Source organism: Amphiprion ocellaris, chromosome 12 (genome assembly GCF_022539595.1).
Source record: "Amphiprion ocellaris isolate individual 3 ecotype Okinawa chromosome 12, ASM2253959v1, whole genome shotgun sequence".
Taxonomy (NCBI): domain Eukaryota; kingdom Metazoa; phylum Chordata; class Actinopteri; family Pomacentridae; genus Amphiprion; species Amphiprion ocellaris.
The window spans coordinates 11,789,841-11,810,181 of record NC_072777.1 but is presented as its reverse complement, the minus strand read 5'-3'; the positions used below and the strand labels follow the sequence as shown (position 1 = coordinate 11,810,181).

At 40.7% G+C, this 20,341-nt stretch overlaps 1 protein-coding gene across 1 annotated transcript in view; it reads left to right on the top strand.

Annotated features, from left to right (window-relative positions):
* aig1 (androgen-induced 1 (H. sapiens)) overlaps nucleotides 1-20,341 on the top strand; it is a 28,857-nt gene that overhangs the window by 2,187 nt on the left and 6,329 nt on the right. The window contains exons 2-3 of the mRNA XM_023267763.3: nucleotides 5,335-5,490; nucleotides 10,483-10,584. Of these exons, the coding sequence (XP_023123531.2) occupies nucleotides 5,335-5,490; nucleotides 10,483-10,584 (258 nt within the window). The remainder of the gene's footprint in view (nucleotides 1-5,334; nucleotides 5,491-10,482; nucleotides 10,585-20,341) is intronic.

Sequence of the window (20,341 nt, the reverse complement as noted above, 5' to 3'; positions counted from 1 at the left end):
TCACAGAAATAACTTGAATCTGACAAAAGTAATAATAAATAAAAAATTCTATGAAAATTAACCAATGAAAATCAGACATTGCTTTTGAACCGTGGTTCAACAGAATTATTTTAAAAACTAAACTCATGAAACAGGCCTGGACAAAAATGATGGTACCCCTAGAAAAGACTGAAAATAATGTGACCATAGGGACATGTTCAATCAAGGTGTGTCCTCTAATTAGCATCACAGGTGTCTACAAACTTGTAATCAGTCAGTCGGCCTATTTATAGGGCTACAAGTAGTCACTGTGCTGTTTGGTGACATGGTGTGGCTTGTTCCAGAGCCTGGGTGCAGCTACAGAGAACGCCCGGTCACCCCAATGTTCGTATTTAGACCTGGGTATTCAAGCAGCCGCTGATTGGATGATCTCAGAGCTCTTTTTTGGTCCTTAAATATATATTGTACTTAAATTTTGATTTATAGACTGGCTACCAGATGGTCAAAGCTAAAATCTGCAGGTTTAGCCATCATTGGCTGCAAATGCAAAGTGATTGTACTGAACAGCTTTGTATTACTGCTCTTGAGCTGTGAACTAGCTGGCTACAGCACAGCACAACTTTTTTTCAGTCCAATATTTGATGGTTGTGGTGATGTTAGGCCACATGTCTGCCACAATAAACTCTTTTTATCAGTGCTCTTTTACTGTACTTAAAAAGCTGCTCTGCGCATCAGATGAGGGGCAGCAGCAGGCAACATATTAGTCCTCATAATCAGTGTTATTGATTCTGAAGTGAAATTAAGTTAGGGACTTTACACTGGAAGAAGACACAAACGCACACAGCTCCTGTTCATCCCAAACAAAGCCTGCATACATGCACTCACAAAGAGGCGCTTCTATTAGAAACCAACACACCAATATAGCACGTCAACTCAAAAGTTAGTGTGAAGTAATTGTGGACATTTTTAGACAAATATTTAGCTAAAGGTTACCTTTCAGTAATAACTATTGTCTTTGAAGAATAAGTCAGCACACATTTTTTGAGTTGTTTCTTTGTTTTCCTGAGGATGTTTTCTATTTCTGTTCGCTGTGGTTGAACTCCAGCCTACTGCTTGAACTGTCGTACTATTATGGAGGCAATAGGCAAAATACATTATGAGAGGAGAATTAATAATTGGTAGAGATTTTGTCTATTTCTTTGTGATATGTCTTATTCATCCTATGATAGACTAACACATATCTGGTTTGTGCTTTGATTTGGAAAGGTTGCGTTTTTCTTGTTTATCTCCAATGACCACATCACTTCTTTCCACATTTCTGTTGACCAGTGAATGAATGCATGGCAGCCCCATTATAATGTCCCTTTTTTATGTACTCGGTGACAGACTGTTCTTGGTGACATTCTTGGGAACAAATTCATGCTTCCTGCCTCTGTGTGCACAGTCCAATGCAGATCATACTGCAGTTCATTCTACAATAGGTCTGCGAGCCTCATATCGAACACGAGACAGTTTTTACAGCATATAGCAGCTACTTCCAGATTGGGCTGTAGCGGTGTGTCAGTGAATATTCCTGAGGTGTGTCAAGCACAGTGGACGGACGTAGCACAGGATTTCTGGAGAATTTAGAGCTTCCCTCTGTGTTTTACCTCCATCAATGCACGGTCTGTGACAATACACATTTTAGGCTTCTGCATACAGAATTATAGTTGGATTACAGTGGATGATAAAATTTATCACGCCTATACTTGCAGAGCACGAATTGACCTTAGGTTAGCTAAGGAAATGCTGCCCTTCTGTTATTTCTTAAAAATCACGCTAATGCACGAGCATTAAATGTGTCGACCACAATTTCCGAACATATTTGCTGATGTCTTTTGTCACTTCAGTCATTATTCCAATTAAGCCAATTGAGCATTCTTTGTGACTGAAGCTCCTGCCATCTGTGCCCAAGCAATGAACCTTCTTTCAAAGTCACTCAAATCGTTTCCTCTTTCCACTGTGATACAAAATCAGAATTACCAGGGCCTGCTCAGCATTTTTATACACACAGCCACAGAGCATGACTGGATGGTAATTGCTTAATTGTACCATGCAGCGCACCTGAGTGGAAGCATCTGCATTCATTATGTTTCTCCTCGCATTTATTGCGATTTTTTTCTTGAATTTGTCACCCGTCTATATATACAAATTAGTTGTAATAAAAATGATAAGTGTTGTGTAATAATGTGTCTAATGAAATATTAATAATAGGCCAACAAAGCTAATGAACATAGTTTTCTTAGCAGTTAAAGCCTTTTTAAAGCCCAAATAATCGCCTCTGAAGAGCCTTGCTGTGTGTGTGTGAGCCTGAGAAATAGCTGTGTCATATTTTCCACATTAGACCTCTCCTCCTGGTTAACTGTGCTGTTAAAGACCTGTACGCACCAGCAGCCAGGAAACACATAGTGCTGCTACATCTGGTTCCTGATCGTACAGTGTGTGTGTGTGTGTGTGCCAGTTTCTCATGAACAACATGAACCCTGCACATGGGTACAACAGAATTGCAGACATGATTGCTTTTAGATTCATTTCAAAAATAGTTGTGTGAGGCTCCTTCAGTGCCTTATCGCTAGCTGAGATTCCATAGAAAGACAAGATTTATGTAGCAGACAAGCTACTTAGACGGCCCTAGATCTGTTCTCCTGTCATTAGCAATTTCTGTTAGTCGACACACAGACAGAAGCTTCACTGCCAACTATAAAATGTCATTATTCACGCGATAGGATCACATACATACAGAAGCTTTCACATAACTCTGCATGAATTGGCATCTGATAGCTTTAAAAGTGCCTTCAATGACTAACTACCCCCACACTGAGGGGGTGACACTTTATACCCCCAGAGGGAGAGCGGAAGAGAGGAGACGAGGGCAGTGGAGGAGAGATGGGTGTGTGCATCCTCTCCATCTTTCCCTGAAAAAGGAGGTCACATCCATCATGGTGAACATATTGATGAGAGTGTTTCGTTACACAGAGATGGAGGTTAAAATACTGAGCTGTTTTTTTCTCTCACCACAATCCACTTAATGTCATGCAGCTTCTTCTGAAAGTGAGTATTTGAAATTCATGATCAAAGTGAAGTATTTTTGGTACATGTTGAAAGAAGCTTTGCGTGGTTTTATTGAAATATTGTCTTGGGAAGAGGAGGGTTTTTTTGCAGAAAGGCCACAGTGTTTCCTGTTGTTGGAGGTTTTGTTCATGTTGGACAAACCCTACAGCAGGGAGTATTTAGGAAAGTCACTTTTGCACATTGGCATTACTGCACATTAATGCAACATTGTGACAGACTTTTTTAATCAGACCAGTGTTTTAAATGTAGTTCCACATGATTAGAAGACAGCTTTAGCTTATCATCAACAACAATAAGTAGGCAGACTTGCTGGTTTTCTTTCTTTCTTTGTCTGAAAAGTGACAGCTTTGTAGCGTCCTCACTCTTCATTATGTCAAAGCTGCTGCGGATGTATATTTTTCTTTGTCAGATTAATAGGAGCCACAATATACTGCCCTTTTTAAAATGAGGCTGTATTTTAACATGGAAAGTCAAGTGGAGAATATGTTTGGCATTCAAGTGGTTTAAGTTCGAGAACATTGTTGCTAAGCGACGTGCAATAAAATGGAAATATCCTTCCTCCCTTTTGAGGATAATAGATGATTTTGTATTCATTGGATCTTACCATTAGGTTCAAGACAAGAGTAAGCCATTAAAAACTGGAACTAATTTAAAAGTGAACTCGTAAAGTTTCAAGCTATTGGAAAATTTCTGTATGCAAAGTTTTAAATAGCATGTCAGTGTGTGAACACCAGTAGTCTCTCTAGTCATTGATTAAACTCATTCCTTTAAAGGAATATGGCATATTTTGAAGTATTTTTTCCATTAAAATTATCCCTCCCTGCCCTAAAACGACTTACATGTATTTCTGCACTATTGCTTCTTGTAGAATATGCAGATCTATGAAGTCCCTGCCTCTCTCTCCACTCACCTCTCTCACATTCACTGCAGCTCGAGCAAACCAGCTCACCTACATGTCTGCTCAGACACTGTAAAACTACTCTGCATTACACAATGACAAGTTGCAATATTGGAGTAATTCAGCCACATGCTTTCAGGCTGAAATCTGCACAAGAATAATGATACAGAAAGTCCCTCCGTGCCAGTTGACAGTAGGGCTGTAACGATTCCTTGAATTATTTGAGTAGTTGGATTACTAAAATTTCTCAAGACAAAATTCTCAGAATTGAGGCTTAGTTTAATCAACTGCAGTCTGACTCCAGACCCAGACTATCCTATGTGTCCATCCTGTATGGACACGGACCTTTAATCAATAAATTATAAGGGTATTTTAATTTTATTAAATGTGACGGGACACTTCTATTTTAACCGGCCAGTTTTTCTAGTGTTTATGTCATTGAATGCTTATTTCGCTCATTATATGTCTTTCAGCATTTAGAAAACACCATATAGACACAATAACAAGGTATAAAACTTGTTTTTCACTGGTTGAGGTCTTTAAAAATCATCTCAAAAAAGATATCCATAAATACAGGCATAGGTTCATAATCTATGAGGCATGATGTTCACAGTCACTTTTCTCTAAAGACGTCTTCAGACTGAACTTAAGAAGCAGCTAAGTTTCACATAAAGTCAATACAAAAACACTAGTCGAGTCACACAGATGGAAGTTAATTCTGGGTGGAGAAACAAAGATGTTAATGCAAGTAAAAAATTTGAACATTTGACTTAGTGCGATGACTTTATGGCTTGAATTCATGAACATATTTCAATAATAAAATATCAGTGGGATATGAAGTAAAATGTCAGAACGTACTCTCACAGGCTGAGATATTAAACAAACACAGCAGCGGCTCACTTTGCACATTGGCAACCAGCTGCAGCTAACGTCGGTACAGTCAGTACATCGGTGGTTTGTGGTGAATAAACACAAACCACACAAACACTCCATGGTCGTATTTGTGTCGTACACTGGTTCTCCAGCTGGCTGGGTTTTGACATGTTCGCCTTTGATTGAAGTCGGTTTTTCAGGCCCCCGGGATACTGAAATGACCTCGGGGTAATCCTTGAAATGATTGACTGAAGTGCAAGTTGGCGAGACAGGTTAAGGAAAACGGGTAAACCTCCAGATGTAATGATTCCTTTGACTCCCGCTCAGTTTCTCATCCTCCTTTTCCCTCTTTCTTCTCCTGAGAAATTGGCCATCTAGCTCTGGCTTTCTCCCTCTCTTTTCATCTCTTTGTCATGTGGAACTGTTTCAGCTGGTTGGAGAGCTTGCTGAACTCTCTCTGTTTCGCTCTGCAGGTGATCCAGGCTGTGTTTTTCGGACTGTGTGTCCTGATCGATGTGTCCAGTCTGCTGACTAAGGGAGGCGACAGCAGGGAGCAGGAGCGGCAGCTGAGGAAGCTGATTGGCCTGCGGGACTGGATGATGGCCGTCCTGGCCTTCCCTGTCGGAGCGGTGAGAAGCGAGCACGTGCACACACACACACACACACACACACACACACACACACACACACACACACACACACACACACACACACACACACACACACACACACACACACACACACACACACACACACACACACACACACACACAAAGGATCAGCCTCCCTTGCAGGAATCAAAGGCCTGTGTAATGTATTTGCAGTATAATCAAATCTATGCCGCTCTCCCCTTTTCTTACGACCTCTCTCACCCTTATTTTCTCTTTTCTGAGGGTGTTGGCAATTTTCTACAAACCTCTAATAACAGAGATTTTTAGTGTCAGTGGCCTCATTGTTGGTTGAGATTTTGAAATCCCCACACGGAGCAAAAGGCCATTTATTTGCATTTTTTTCAGGTTTATCACATGGTTCAGTTAGCCAGCAGCTGTCTAAATGAGCTTTCAAGCTTGATGGATTACTTAACAACAATGATAAACTGTTCAGCGCCATCTTAGAGTTATTTAAGGCTCACCAGAAGGTTTGTCTGCCAACAAAGATACTGATCAACAAAGGTAGGAGGAATTTGTTAATTATGAATTCAAAAGTGTGTCTACAGTATGAGATCTGAACACTGTCAACCCAGCAGGGAGGTTCGATGGTGAAACAGGAGATTTAAAGTATGTTTGACCTCTTAAAAAACAAAGAGAAATAAGTATTGCTGAAAATTATGCTTCAAAGCACCAAATATTTTGTGGCCTTTCTCAGCTTTTTTCTGTTTACCGTCATGGAAAAATTATTAGACCGCCCTTGTTTTCTTCAATTTCTTGTTCATTTTAATGCCTGCTACAACTAAAGGTACATTTGTTTGGACAAATATAATGATAGCAACAAAAATAGCTCATAAGAGTTTAATTTAAGAGCTGATATTGAGCCATTTTCCATGTTTTTTTTTGATAATAACCAAAATCACTTAAGTTTTTACATCAATAGCTATGGCATTGTGCTGCCAAAAACAGTGCTTTTAGGCATTCCATGTTTTCTTCTTTGTCTGTTTTAGTCACATGATACACACAGGAGTTAGTACTTGATTGGATAACCATTGTTTCTGATGACTGCAGCCATTCATCTTTTCATGCTCTCCACCAGCTTCTGACATTGTTCTGCTGTCACAGCAGCCCATTCGTGTTGCACAAATTCAAACAAATGTGCTTTGTTTTTGGGCCTTTGGTTCTCCATTTTGCATTTTATGATTTTCCACAGGTTTTCAATTGGATTCAGATCTGGTGATTGAACAGGCCAAGGGATGGTTCCAATGTTCTGGTTCTCCATCCAGGCTTTAACTGACCTTGCCATGTGGCAAGGGGCATTGTGTTGTTGGAAAATCCAGTCACTGGAGGCACGAAAGAGTTTTCCAGCCGATGGAAGAAGACTGTTTTCAAAAGTAGCCCTGTACAGGACCTGGTTCATTTGCCCTCTTCCACCCATACTGAAACAACCCCAGATCGTAACTGATCCACCCCCATGTTTTACTGTAGAGGCACGACAGTCTGATTTGTAGCTTCTCCAGGCTTCCTCCTAACCAGTAAGTTGGCAGGAGTGGGCATCAAGTGAAAATTGGATTCATCACTGAAGATAACTTCAGCCCAATCATCAACAGTCCAATCCTTGTGATCCCCAGCAAAGAGTATCTGGACTTTCATCTGCCTTTCCTTGATGAGGGGCTTCTTTTGTGTCCTGTGTGACTTCAGACCAGCTTCAACAAGTCGGTTTCGAACTGTCCTTGCCGAACAAGTCACATTTCTCCACTGTGGCCACTCATTTTTAAGGTCCATGGAGGTCTGACGATGATTCCTGACACAGGAACGGATGAGTGCACAGTCATCTGGTGGGTAGAAAGATGTTTCCTGCTGTGAACAGCTAGCAATTTTGTAGTACCATGTTCAGCTTGTTTTTTCTTGGTGTAATCAACGGCTGTCTTGGAGATCTTCAGTTTTTTCGCTACCTGTCTCTCTTTCATGCCAATTTCCAGCAGTGGCAAGATGGCTGCCTTTGTGGCTTCACATAATTCTTTTGTTTTAGATAACATGTGAGAGCTGACACAGGGTTGTGCTACGACTTGAATGTAAGCAGGAAACCACTCTAGGCCTTTGCATGTGCAGTGCTGCTTATGACATGAAATGTCCTCTTATATATCCTGGGAATACAATGAAGCTTATGCATGTCAGATAGGACAGAAACTATTATGTAGTCAGCTGCATTTTTTTGTCATGATTATTGTATTCTTCAGGTAATGTACCTTTAGTGATACCAGGCATTAAAATGAACAAGAAACTGAAATAAACAAGGGTGGTCTAATCATTTTTTCCATGACTGTATATTATCATCACAAATTATGACAATATTGTTGTAATTTTCTATCATTATTATTTTAAAAACAATGGAACGAGAGACTTCTTTTGTTATAGCAGTATGCCATTTGTCTTGTTATGTTGTGAAATCTTTGATGTTGTAATGTCATAACTTGTTATAAACATTTTCACATGACAACAAATAAATGGAGGACAGTTTCGAATTCACATGATTTTATTTTCAGTTCTACTCTATGTTTGGATTGGGACATGGTGAAATTCTGCTGCTACTGGGCAGAATAGTTAATATAATGATGAGTGATGTGACTGCCATCAACGGTCAGCTGAACAATGAGAATAGATGCTAGGTTTCCTCCAGAAGTTCAGACACATTCTTCCTTCTCTACAGCCCCATGCATTTTAAAACCCTTCTTTGTATGCGCACATTTATCATAATATCATCCACCATAAGAGTTACTTGAGAGTGAATCACAGATTTAAAAAACAATTAGAGAGAAAGGACACATTTTGATCGGTGGAATAAAAAGAAATAAAGTTCAAAGACTATCCAAAGTGTCAGCTTATCTATTTGGACCTTCAGCGGTGCATGTCAGCTCAATCTTGCCGTGAATAAACAGAACAAAGGAAACAGTGTGGAGTCATCCTCTGTTGCTTCAGACAGCCAGACTGTGACCTCTGTCTGATCCTGAGGCTGTTCTCACAACACTGGCAGACTCCACCTCAGCTTCACACACACACACACACACACACACACACACACACACACACACACACACACACACACACACACACACACACACACACAAACTATTATTCCAGATTTCATTTGGCAAGGTGCCCTATTCATGCCACATTGTAGACCTTGTATTGCCGTCTGACCATTACCATATCCTAGGTTTCCACACAAAGTCATGAATATGCACATTATACACCCTCGGATACTAATCAAACGCAGCTGATCTCTAACTGCCCCAAGCAAACTGAGTGCCAGTCAGATTGCTGCAATAGTTGAGGCTACGAAAAATCGTCTCTCTGACACACACACACACACACACACACACCTGTACAAGCAGTCGGCTGGCATGTTGCCATGTGAGTGAGTCGGAGTTCAGTTTACACACAGTACAATAGATATGATTATCACCACAGCTAATGCCTGAAACCTTGCCTGACTGATACTGGAACAGTGTGCATGTCTGCATATGTGTGTGTATCTCCAGTTTTATATATGTGTCACATAGGAACTGAGTGTGTGTGTGTTTCCAGGCACCACCGGCCCGTTGAAAGCAGAGAACAAGCCGGTCAGGGTACAATAGGTGGGGTTGGTTCAGATGCCTTGAACTGGAACCCATATGACAGTTAGGTAATTCCATCCCCGTCCTGCAGGACATGTTCTGGCTTCAATCCAAAGCGTCGAGATACATTAGACCTAGAGGTTGTTAGCTTATGGTGCATTCAGGACGTGTGGGACACAAGGTGGCTGTAACTCATCAGGATGCTTTCAGTGTGTGGAAGACATACAGCTGACCCCCTGCATCAGACGGATTTAAAGGAAGAGACACGCAGACAGTGTATCACAAGATGGTTTTAGCCTGATGGTGGTGCAAGAGGCCGTGTTGTTCGGTAATACAGACCTCGAGCTCAGTGGTAGCAAAAGCATCCTAACATCTAACATCACTGTAATAGTAAGTGGAACACATTCAAGCATTACATGCACATTTCAAGCTAAATATTAGCATGATAACCTACACATTTTAAGCATGTAACATTTTCCGTGTTGCTGTTATAACATTTTAAACAGTATGCTAACATCAACACATCTTGAGTTGAAGTTGAATTTTCTGACAGGAACTCTGATCTGCTGTTGAAACTGCAGTAGAACAGGTGAAGAGATAGCTGGTTTCATCCTCTGAGGACCATGACTGTGATTCTTTAAACTCTACTGAGGAAGTATGCTCTGTTTTTTGTTGTTTCTAATGTAGCACAACAAAAATGTTCCCTCTGACCCTCAAAACCTGCTGGTGCATTTGAAAGACGTGTCACCTTTAAAAAGACCTAAAATGATACCATTCATCACAGCCAGAAACTATCAAAACAGAAAGAACTGTCTGATTTTCAACTCTGAACAGTCTATAAACTGATTTTCCAGTTTCGTCGGGAACATTAACCAAATCAAAGTCAGTTTATTCTGTGCGTCTCTTTATAAAATAAACTAAGCCTAAAATATAAAATAAACAAGAAGGCAGAAGCCATGACAAACTCAACTGCAACCAACAATTGACAGATTTATGGCATTATAACTATTAAACTGCACAGAGGGCACTTTTCTGTTATCTCTAATTCTATCCATGGATGTCCTGGTTTCATAGAGTTGGGAAAAAAAGCTCAAAATTTGACAGAAACAAATAACACACTGAATCTACTTAGGGTTCAGAGGGTTCGTGGAGGTGACTACAACAAATTAAAGAAAGATAAAATACTCTCTGACACAATATAAGTGGTAGAGAGGAGGATTATTTCTTATCTCTGACCCCACAGCAGAGCAGACGTGATGTAAATACCAACAAGTTTGATAATGTTGCAGCATACTTCAAGTTCATGCATCCTGCTGGCCTCTGGTCGGTAACATTGTGTTTTCTTTTCTCTCTCTAGTTTGTGGTGTTTACATTCTGGAGTCTCTACCTGTACGACAGAGACCTGGTCTACCCCAGACTACTGGACAACTTCATTCCTCAGTGGCTCAACCACGGCATGGTGAGTTGGATCATCTGATTAGTTAATGCACTGATGGTTGTATTTGCTGACATTACAAAACATCAATGCAGAGTCATGCAGTAATAAGACAAAGGATGCAGATGAGATGAGAACAACAGCATAAAATAGATAAAATTACAGATTTAAAAAAAAAACAAAAAACAGTAGTACAAAGACAATTTAAAAAGTGCAGTAAAGATTTTACAATTACTTTCATTTGGGGTTTATATTAACTGTGAGAACAGTTTCCATTGGTCTGAATAAAAATTCAAGACTGCAGCTCTTCTGTTTACGTCATCCATGAGTTGCCTGCATCGTATTTATTTTTTACCCATGCCTGTAAACCTTATTTATATAGTGCCTTTCATTTAATTTCATTTTAAGTGTGCATGTGAAAATCATAAAAAACGCAGTCTTTTAAAATGTCCTACAGAATGATTTGATTTGATACTGCAGAGTAGTGTGTTCAGCAGTATCAGAGTTCAAACATCAAAGGCCCTTTAACATTTTCTTCTCACATTTTAGGGAACTCTGTGCAGAATAGTGAGGCTAAAGATCTAAAACATGAAGCAGACAAGGTGGTGGGCTGAGTTATTGAGCCAAGTGCAGGACTCATATATTTACTTCACAGTTATGGGGAGCTGTAGGATATTTCTGTGGAGGCCTCTGTGAAAACTGACCTTACCTGCTCAATAAGTGGCACAAAACTTTTGATTGATGGATCCTTACATTAGAGTTCTGCATGGCAGGACATGTAAAGCCAGTTCTTCTTGGATCATTACTCATGTCAGTGGATCATAAACTTGATAAATCTTATCAGCAGTGAAAGCTGGTGCTGGTGAACCTCTGAATTTGAATAAAGTCAGCGTCTGGTGGCTTTGATTTGCCATCTAAAGGAAACAAGTCTAATCTAATGTTTAGACAACGGCTAACACACTGCACACAGTGTCTCCTGACTGATAACACTGTCGACTGTATGTGTGTGTTTAAATCCGCCTGTGAGATAATCTGAAAATGTTTCCAGCGCTCTGTCTGTAATATGCAAAAGCTCCTCATGAAACTTCCTCCCAGCAGAATGTGATCCTCGGCGCGGTGTGAGGCGAGGCTTGTGCGTTGTTGTGATCCTTCCCATAATCCCTGTTCAGTTGAAAGAGACAAAGTCAGTGTGTGTGTCTGTTCTGGTGTCTCTTCTCGTACTCCAGGCGGTGATGTAATAGAGTGGTTGCTATGGCGCTGTCACCAAGGACCAAAACAACCAAAGCACCACCAATGGTTGTGTATGTGTGTGTGTGTGTGTGTGTGTGTGTGTGTGTGTGTGTGTGTGTGTGTGTGTGTGTGTGTGTGTGTGTGTAAGACAGAAAACGTGAGGAGGTTTTTGTGTGAGTGCACGCCTCTGTAAAGGTTTGTGTGTGTGTGTCTAAGTCCAGTCTGGTTGTAAATATTTTGCGGTATTCCATGGTATCGTTGTTGTTTGTTTACCCTGGCTACCACGGTAACCATGTCGCCATTCCCATCGGAGGAGGGAGGGGTCGGATGATGTAGATTGAAGGAGAAAGAACAGACACAATATTTTTAATAACGTGCCCAACGCTCAGGCCTAAAGGCTAATTGAAAGTGAGCAAGTGGAAGATCGATTGCAGACTTTGAGCTGAACTGTTATGGTTTATCTGCTGTATACCAAAACTCATGTTGTAGTTACTTCAGACAGATATAAGTGAAGAAACTCTTTAGCTTGTGTTTAAACTTAGAATTCCTGCAGTTTTAGGATTTGGGTTTCGGATTAAAGTTAATCATCTTCTGGCATCACTGTGTGTGAGCTAATCACACTTCAGGACAGGGTATGGAATGGAGTTGGAGATATTTACTAGAAGCAATTGTAAAAGTGTGACAAGGGCACTGGACTGAAAATTCAATGATCATGATTACAGATCTGACCAAGATAGCAAGAGAAAAGAAGACATATGTTAAAACTTTATTAGTCCTGAAGGAATTAAAAAAAATGTTATGAATAAGAGTAAATGTGTCATAAAATTAACTCTCATAGCAACATGTACAGTGCTGCACAAAAATATTGAATAGCAGTTAGTCTCTTCAGTATAAGGAAGTAAAACATGGTATTTACCTTGTAAATATACTCATTACTCTGCCAAGGAACGTGGCGAACTTATATGACAATCAGCGTACGTTTGTCTGTCCGTTAGCAACATTACTAAAAAATGGAATGACGGATTTGGATGAAATTTTCAGGGAAGGTCAGAATTGACACAAGGACCACCTCATTAGATTTTGGCATTGATGCGGCTTATAGTCTGGATCCATGGATTTGTTAAGGATTTCCATATCATTGCGAGATAGCAGCACAGTGCCACTGTAACTATGATAACAAGTGAACACTACGTCAGCTCCCTGCTGATGATCACATGTTTGTGATCCTACCACAAATCCACCGCTGCGGACTTACTGGGACTTATCCGTCAGAAATTATACAACGACTGAGCAGCCTTGGCGGAGTACTGCACTCCCTGAGTGCTTTGCTTGTATTATAAAGACTTAAGATTGAAGCCAACATGAATCAACAATTACTTTAAATTTTGTACTAGCAACACATTAGGTGGCCGTCGACTGCAGGAACTTGGTGCAGGTGTAATGTGGCATAAACAGTCCAGTTCCAGGAGCATGTGAGAAGACTGTTACTGAACATGAACATCATGAAGGTAGAAAAGTGGTCTTTGTTGACCTCTCTGAGTTTAACCAATCAGCATCAAGGCTGCTAAGAAGTACCTGCCCTGGAGCAGTAGTTTTTATCTTCCTGAAAACCGCCCTTAAAAAGGTTCCACAGGAGCAGGTCTTGTGGTCGGAATACACACCAAATCTCAGGCTGCCCTAAAATGACAACATCCTGCAGTGGAAAACAGCCAACAGGGACAACCGTTGCTGTCTTGGAACTGTGACAGTAGAGGCTGCTATTAAAGAATCCCTGCAAAAGAGTGCTCTGCTTGAACCATGCACATTATTATTTTTTTGATTGCTGAAACTGTAGATTTATTCACTGTGTATGAACAGTAGAGCTGCAATGATTAATGGCTTCATCATTTAATCAATTAGTGGTCAGCTGATCAATTAAACGTGAGCTGTTGAGAGTTTTGATCAATCGGCTTGTGTAATCCTTAAGGTTTCCAGCTTCTGGATATGTAATTTCTGGTTTCTATGCTCCTGTTTGAGTTGTAGACAAAAGAAAACTTTGAAGGATGTCACCTTTGTGTTGATTTGCGTCTATTTTTACATTCAACGTTGCTCACCAAAATGTGTGTATTTGTGTGTATCCTTGAGGTCTGGAAAAAAAAAGACCTTTTCAAAGTTGAATTTAAACTTAACATTGTTTATATCCATGTTTCGGCTTCGTGGTGCGTTGTCACCACTTGTTGATCTTAGGAAAAGTGAGACACCATTGGTAGGATTTTGTGTCATGTTATATGCATATGTGTGTGCATGTGTGTTCATTTTTATATGCATAAGATGAACAAAATCCATGTATGGAAAATCAATCTATAGTGATACAACAGACCTCTGGGAACCTTCAAGATTTGTTGTCATGTACAGATTTATGCAAATGCTTGGTGTGCTTGTTTAAGGTCTAAAAGTCTACTCATAAATTATTGCTTTGTTCATTCCTTCCACTATAACATGATTCAGGGGTGGGGTTTCCTTCTGTTCGTGCTGGTTACTAAGAGAACAAGACAAAACAAAACCCCAGCTTTATTTTAATTTTTTAGCTGAATGAGTTGTCGTCCCATCCCCACTTAGGGTGAGCCTCCTCTGGGTGAATGTAAGCCAAAATACTGTCCTTATAAGTATAGCAAAACCAGCAGGTCTGATTGTGTGTGTGTCTGTGTCTATGAATGTGTGTGTGTGTGTGTTCTCTGTTAGCCTTGCAGTTCATGGAGGCAAACACACACACACACACACACACACACACACACACACACACAGCGAGGTTTCTCCTAGCAACAGAGGATTATAACCTCACACTGGGTCTGACGCTATTGACCTGTGACACACACAAAACACACACTCTCTCTGCTTTTGTTATTAAAGCTCTGCTGGCCGAGGATCAGCTGTTTGTTCACATCTGGTGAATCATTGTTGGGTACATCCACACGCACTCACACATCTTCACTTACAGACAAACCTGAGATCAACACTTAGCCTTCACCTCTGTGTGCTCAGCTTGTATTGTTATCACTGTGTGAGTGTGTGACTGTCTGAATCATCTGATGTGCCAGTCTGACAGTTGCTGTTATTTTTACCTTTTAGGTGTTTTAGTGACATGTACAGATGGAATCAGCAGTGTGATCATTATCAATCTTCCTACAGCCAACAGTAAACAAAGAGACAAAACATTCTGCCTATAAATGCAGTGCTTTGAGCTGTGATACTTTGTTGATTTTTGATAATCGATATACTGTTCTTTTTCAAGCCAGAATTCCACTGAAGAGTCATTGTTTTGCTTTGTGTCACGTGATGCAAAGTGAATATTTTCGGTTTGGGATTTTTGGTTGAAATAAACCAGCAATTTGTTCTGCTAAAAATGAAAACCCGTTCTTGATTAAAATTTTGCCTCCATCCCTGTCGAAGTAGTCTTGAACGGCATAGTATTGTACCACTGTTATGTAAACATGTCAAAAACCAGCTGCCGTGAGCGCTCAATTTACTGAACTGTGGCAAATCTGGCGCCTCTTGGCCAGGTCGTGTTTGCAAATGAGAAGTGGTTCTCAAATATTTTTACCTGGCAAAATGGTATCCTTCAACTGGAATTTCATTTTTGGGAAGAGGAGGAAGTTGCAGAGAGTCAAATCTAGTGAGTAGAGGAGGTGGGTGTATTGTTGTGGGCAACACACCTGTGCGTAATCACCACACTGTGATCGGGCACACAGTGAGGACCACCCACATGCCTTTGCACCACAGTTCAGGTCATTTGACTATTGTTTCTTCTCTTGGTGGTAGCTGCAGACCCACCTCACACCACCAGGGATGATCCTCCACATGAAGTTTGGATCATCCATCTGTTGACAGACAAAGAATGTGATGTTTGATCTCTGCTCCAATTTGAGGTCCATGGAGAAACACAAATTGTCACAGATCGCGTGTAACACAAGTCCTGCTGCTGACTGCGCAGTGCGACACAGTCTCCTGACTCGTCACAGCTGTGGCTCAGTTATGTTGCATTTGATGTTCATAGAGTAAAATATTTAAGAAGTAATTTGTAGGTTAATTAATAATGGAATTAATTGTTTTTGCAGGCCTTGTATCATAAATTATTATTGCACAAAACGTTGATGAATTTACTGCTGTAAACAAATGAGAACATACTGCACATAATTGGTTTGAAAGGAACTGAATTTAGAGCTACTAAACGATTTACTTTACTTGCACTCTATGCATGATAATGTTGGGCTGTTGGTTGCCCTGACTTTTCATTTAGTGCCATTCTCAGCTAAAAATATTTCATGTTAATAAGCAAGACTAATGACATTCCCATTAGCTTCAACAGTGCTTCGTGTTTAATAATAATGTTAACATGTTGATATGCTAAGCTAACATGATAATATTGTGAAAAAGGTGATCATATCTACTTAACATCACAATTATGGCATTGTCATTGTGAGCATGTTAGCATGCTTATGTTAGCACTGAACTAAAAGCAATGCCTCTCCTATTTGTCAGATCCCAGAACTGACTGTAAAATCATCTCGTTTTTTGTTTTTCATTTTCACTGAATTCAAGCTCAATGTGAACTCCAGTTAAGAAGTCGAACCAGTCCTGAGTATCTGATTTTGAAGACTTATATTAGAGGACATAGTACCAGACTTTTGTCTCCGTTGGGTGAATATGAACAACTTCAGTACAGATTTCCTTGCACAATTGTAAGCATTTGGCTTTTACTCATTAAACATAATAAATACTTCTGAATAGACATTCGAAAGAGTAAATAGCCAGAGGAGATTGTGAAACATGCTAAAAGCAACAAAAACATTGAAGCATCAACAAAAGCTTGACATTATATGGCTGGAGTGCACTGCAGAAGTTCAAGCTCAGACACAATTTCACTGCAGCGTCCCACTGTGACATGATAAGCTCCTTAAGGTAGAAAACTGTTGAGAGAAGTGTCAACAGGATACTTTTCAGTTGACTTTTAGGGTTCGAGTGGAGTTCAGTTTATCGGTGCAGGGTCTCAGGACTGAGCAACAAGCTCTGCATCAGCTGCTGCATTTTGACCGCTCTGAAGCACACACTAGTGGATTAATTTCTGTCATTGCATGTGCTGAAGCTAAAGTTTTGGTCAGAGTCCACCAAAGCTTCTGTTTAATTCTGTCCTGGCTACAAAAGTTTAAGTGCCTGTTGAATATTCCAGTGAATGTCACTGATGAGGATCATACTGTGTAGCTTTAACGAAGTGTTGGAATTAGCAAACACAGAGATTGTAATCCACTTTAAAAATGTCCACAATCCTAAGGCTGAATTAAAAGGGAAAGCTAAATAGATTACACAAAAATTACAAGGTCAGACTTTGTCAGTATGAACAAGAAAAACAAGTTGTACAAACTTTTTCAAGCAAACTTTTAGGGATGACACTAGCAGTAATTTCATAATCAATTACTGGTTTTTTTCTATTAATTGATAATTATTCTATAAATTGTGAGTAAAAGAGTGAATTTTTTCCTCACAACATCTCTGGATACAAGGCGATGTCGTTAAATAGTATGATGGCAATCAGTTATCCGATCAATTGAATAATTGAGTGACATTAAGTGGACATAGTTGTCACAACAAGTAATCAATAAACAGGATACAGATGAAAAATCCAGGATACAACTAGCTGAAATGGCTTCCTTTACAAGGCTCAGCCTTATAGATAGGATAAGGAGCTGGGAGTAGAGTTGCTGCCGCCAGCTAAGGTGTTCAGGCATCTGATTAGGATGCCTCTTGGGCGACTTCCCTTGGAGGTTTTCCAGGCACTTGTAACTGGGAGGAAACTCCGGGATAGACCCAGAACTCACTGGAGGAATTACATATCTCATCTGGGCTGGGAACGCCTTGAGATCCCCATGGAGAAACTGGAAAATGTAGTTGGGGAGAGGGATGTCTGGAATGCCCTGTTTAGCCTCCTGGTACTGCAGCCCAACCCTAGATAACTGGAAGAAAACAGATTGACTGCATGGATTTTACATGCAGTTAAACTGTCTCCAAAACTTCATTTTTTGTTTATTATTTTGTACATATTCTTAAAACTTTCAGCATTTATCCTTCAGTATCGATAGGCTGTTACTAGCGGCTTGTAACCGAACAGACAGTGCTGTAGGTGGGACATTACTCAAGTTAGGGTTAGGGTTAGCCCAGAGTGACTACAGATAAACAGAGGCAGCTGTGTCAAAGCCAGAGTAGCACATTTAAAATGACCCTCAAACCAAAATCCCTTTCAAACCCCTGTATTACTCCTGTCAGCTTTTTCCATAGGTCCCTCTTATACCAACTGCCCCAGCAGTATGAGTGTATTCAATTTCAGTTTTAGTGCCTTGCAATGCCTTGAAATTCAATTTCCTCCGCTAATTGTTTTCATCAGATTTTGTAGTTGAGACCGCAACGTTCAGGTCACAAGCTCTGCTTCTAAAACTCCTCCAAGTGTGAATTCAATTTTAGTTTGTTTGCCGACACTGGAAGATGTTTGACCTCGTGAAACCTCCCTCAACCATGTGACCCTCCCTTCCAAACCCCCCAGCTGTGCATCTCTGCGTGAAATGGTTTGTCCTGTTTTTAGCCCCAGACCACAGGATCGAACCACCGCTGTCTGTCGAAGAGGGGGGATTTTCCAAGGGGGTAGAAAGCTGGCTGCTCGAGTGAAACCGCAAACCTCGGAGGGGAGAGGGACATAGACAGTGAGAGAGAGAGAGAGAGGGGGGGGGGGGGGGAGGGGAGGAGAGGAGAGGGAGGACAACAAAGAGAGAGACCTAGAAACAAAAATAGAGAGGGAGAGAGAGAGGGACAGCGAGAATAAAGGGAGTATTATTTACGAGCAGAGAGTCCTCTCAGCAGAGACTAAACTTAAACATGACCGGGAGACTGGAATTCCACTGAGACACACTGGGCAAAAGTGCAGCGTCAGGACGTGTGTGTGTGTGTGTGTGTGTGTGTGTGTGTGTGTGTGTGTGTGTGTGTGTGTGTGTGTGTGTGTGTGTGTGTGTGTGTGTGTGTGTGTGTGTGTGTGTGTGTGTGTGTGTGTGTGTCTGTGTGTGTGTGTGTGTGTGTGTACAGTATAATGATGGGAGGGAAACCTAGAATTTAAGACCCCAGGAGAGAGAGGAGAGAGCTATTCTGTCCTGATGTTTTTCCTCTTGTTAGTCTGTACATACTTGGCATTGTCAGTCTGACCTTCTGAGTTCAGATCCTCTGATTGGCCAAACTTGTGTTGTGACACAGTGGCAGTGTCCTTTAGAGTGTAGTAAATCAAGCACAGCCTCGAAAAACAGGCACTCAGAAGTGAGATTTTACTGTGAAATCCTCTCTGAACACTTGAAAAGTGGGAGACAGTAAATTAATATCTCTAAATCCGTTGCCAGTGTGCCAAGATTTCTAGATCACTCAGTGCTAGAAAACAAGTGTAGGCGTTCAAAGTTCTTAAAAAACAGGGATTCCTAACAGGAGAACAGCAGGTGATTTTAGGGTTTTAGCTTTTAAACAAACTGAATTCACTTTAAAAGTCTCGGTCGAAGTCATGTTTTTGTTCGAAGATACTTCATCAGAATATGTAGGACTAAGGAAAAACGATGAAAGTAACTGTTGAAGAGGAGAACCCATTGAAATGCATTGCAGCCTAAGTAGCTGCTATTCCAAACTGTCTCTCCATGCATCAGTGTTTGCGATTTGTGGACAAACTGAGCAACTTTTTTAGCATTGAGTAAATGGCTTCCTTCAATTTTTCCCTCTGTGTTCCTGTTGACTGGTTTTCTACTGTTTCCAAATGCGAATTGGTAGAAAAATCAGACCGGACCACAGCCCAAAGAACCGTCTTTATTGTGACTCCAGAAATGTTTTCTTAAAAATGCGAGTTACACAATAACATCAACTAATGAACCTCGAAGTAAGGAGAATGTGTCATTCCGTAATGTTTTAGTGCACATCCAGATACAAACTAGGAGAAATGTGTAATTTTGTATTTAAGAGAGACATTTAATGCAACAAGGGCTGCACAGTGGCTCGGTCCTTAGCACTGTTGCCTCACAGCTAGAAGATCTCCGGTTTGCATCCCGGCCTAGGATCTTTCTGGGTGATTCTAAACTGTCCAGAATGTGAGTGTGATTGTTTGTCTCTATGTGTAGGCCTGTGATAGACAGGTAATCTGTCCAGGGTGTCCCCCTGCATTCACCCTAGGTCAGCTGGGATAGACTCCAGCCCCCAGTGGCCCTAATGAGCATTAAGTGGTGCGTAGATGACAGATAGATTTAATGCATCAAAGGTTTAGTTGAAATGTAATCTATTGTGATAAGTTTGTGCCAGCTGACAATCATGCCAGGTTAGTTGTATTTGATGTTTTTCCATTGGAACCACTTTAGCATGTCACAGTCAATAGGAGACCCACATTAACCGTGAAATACCAAAAACCGTGCATTCTTTTGGTGCATAGTTTGGAACTGCTGCTAAATTACTTACTTTGAAACCAAAACCGAACCATCCGCGCTCCCTGTTTTGATTTTTGGCTCTG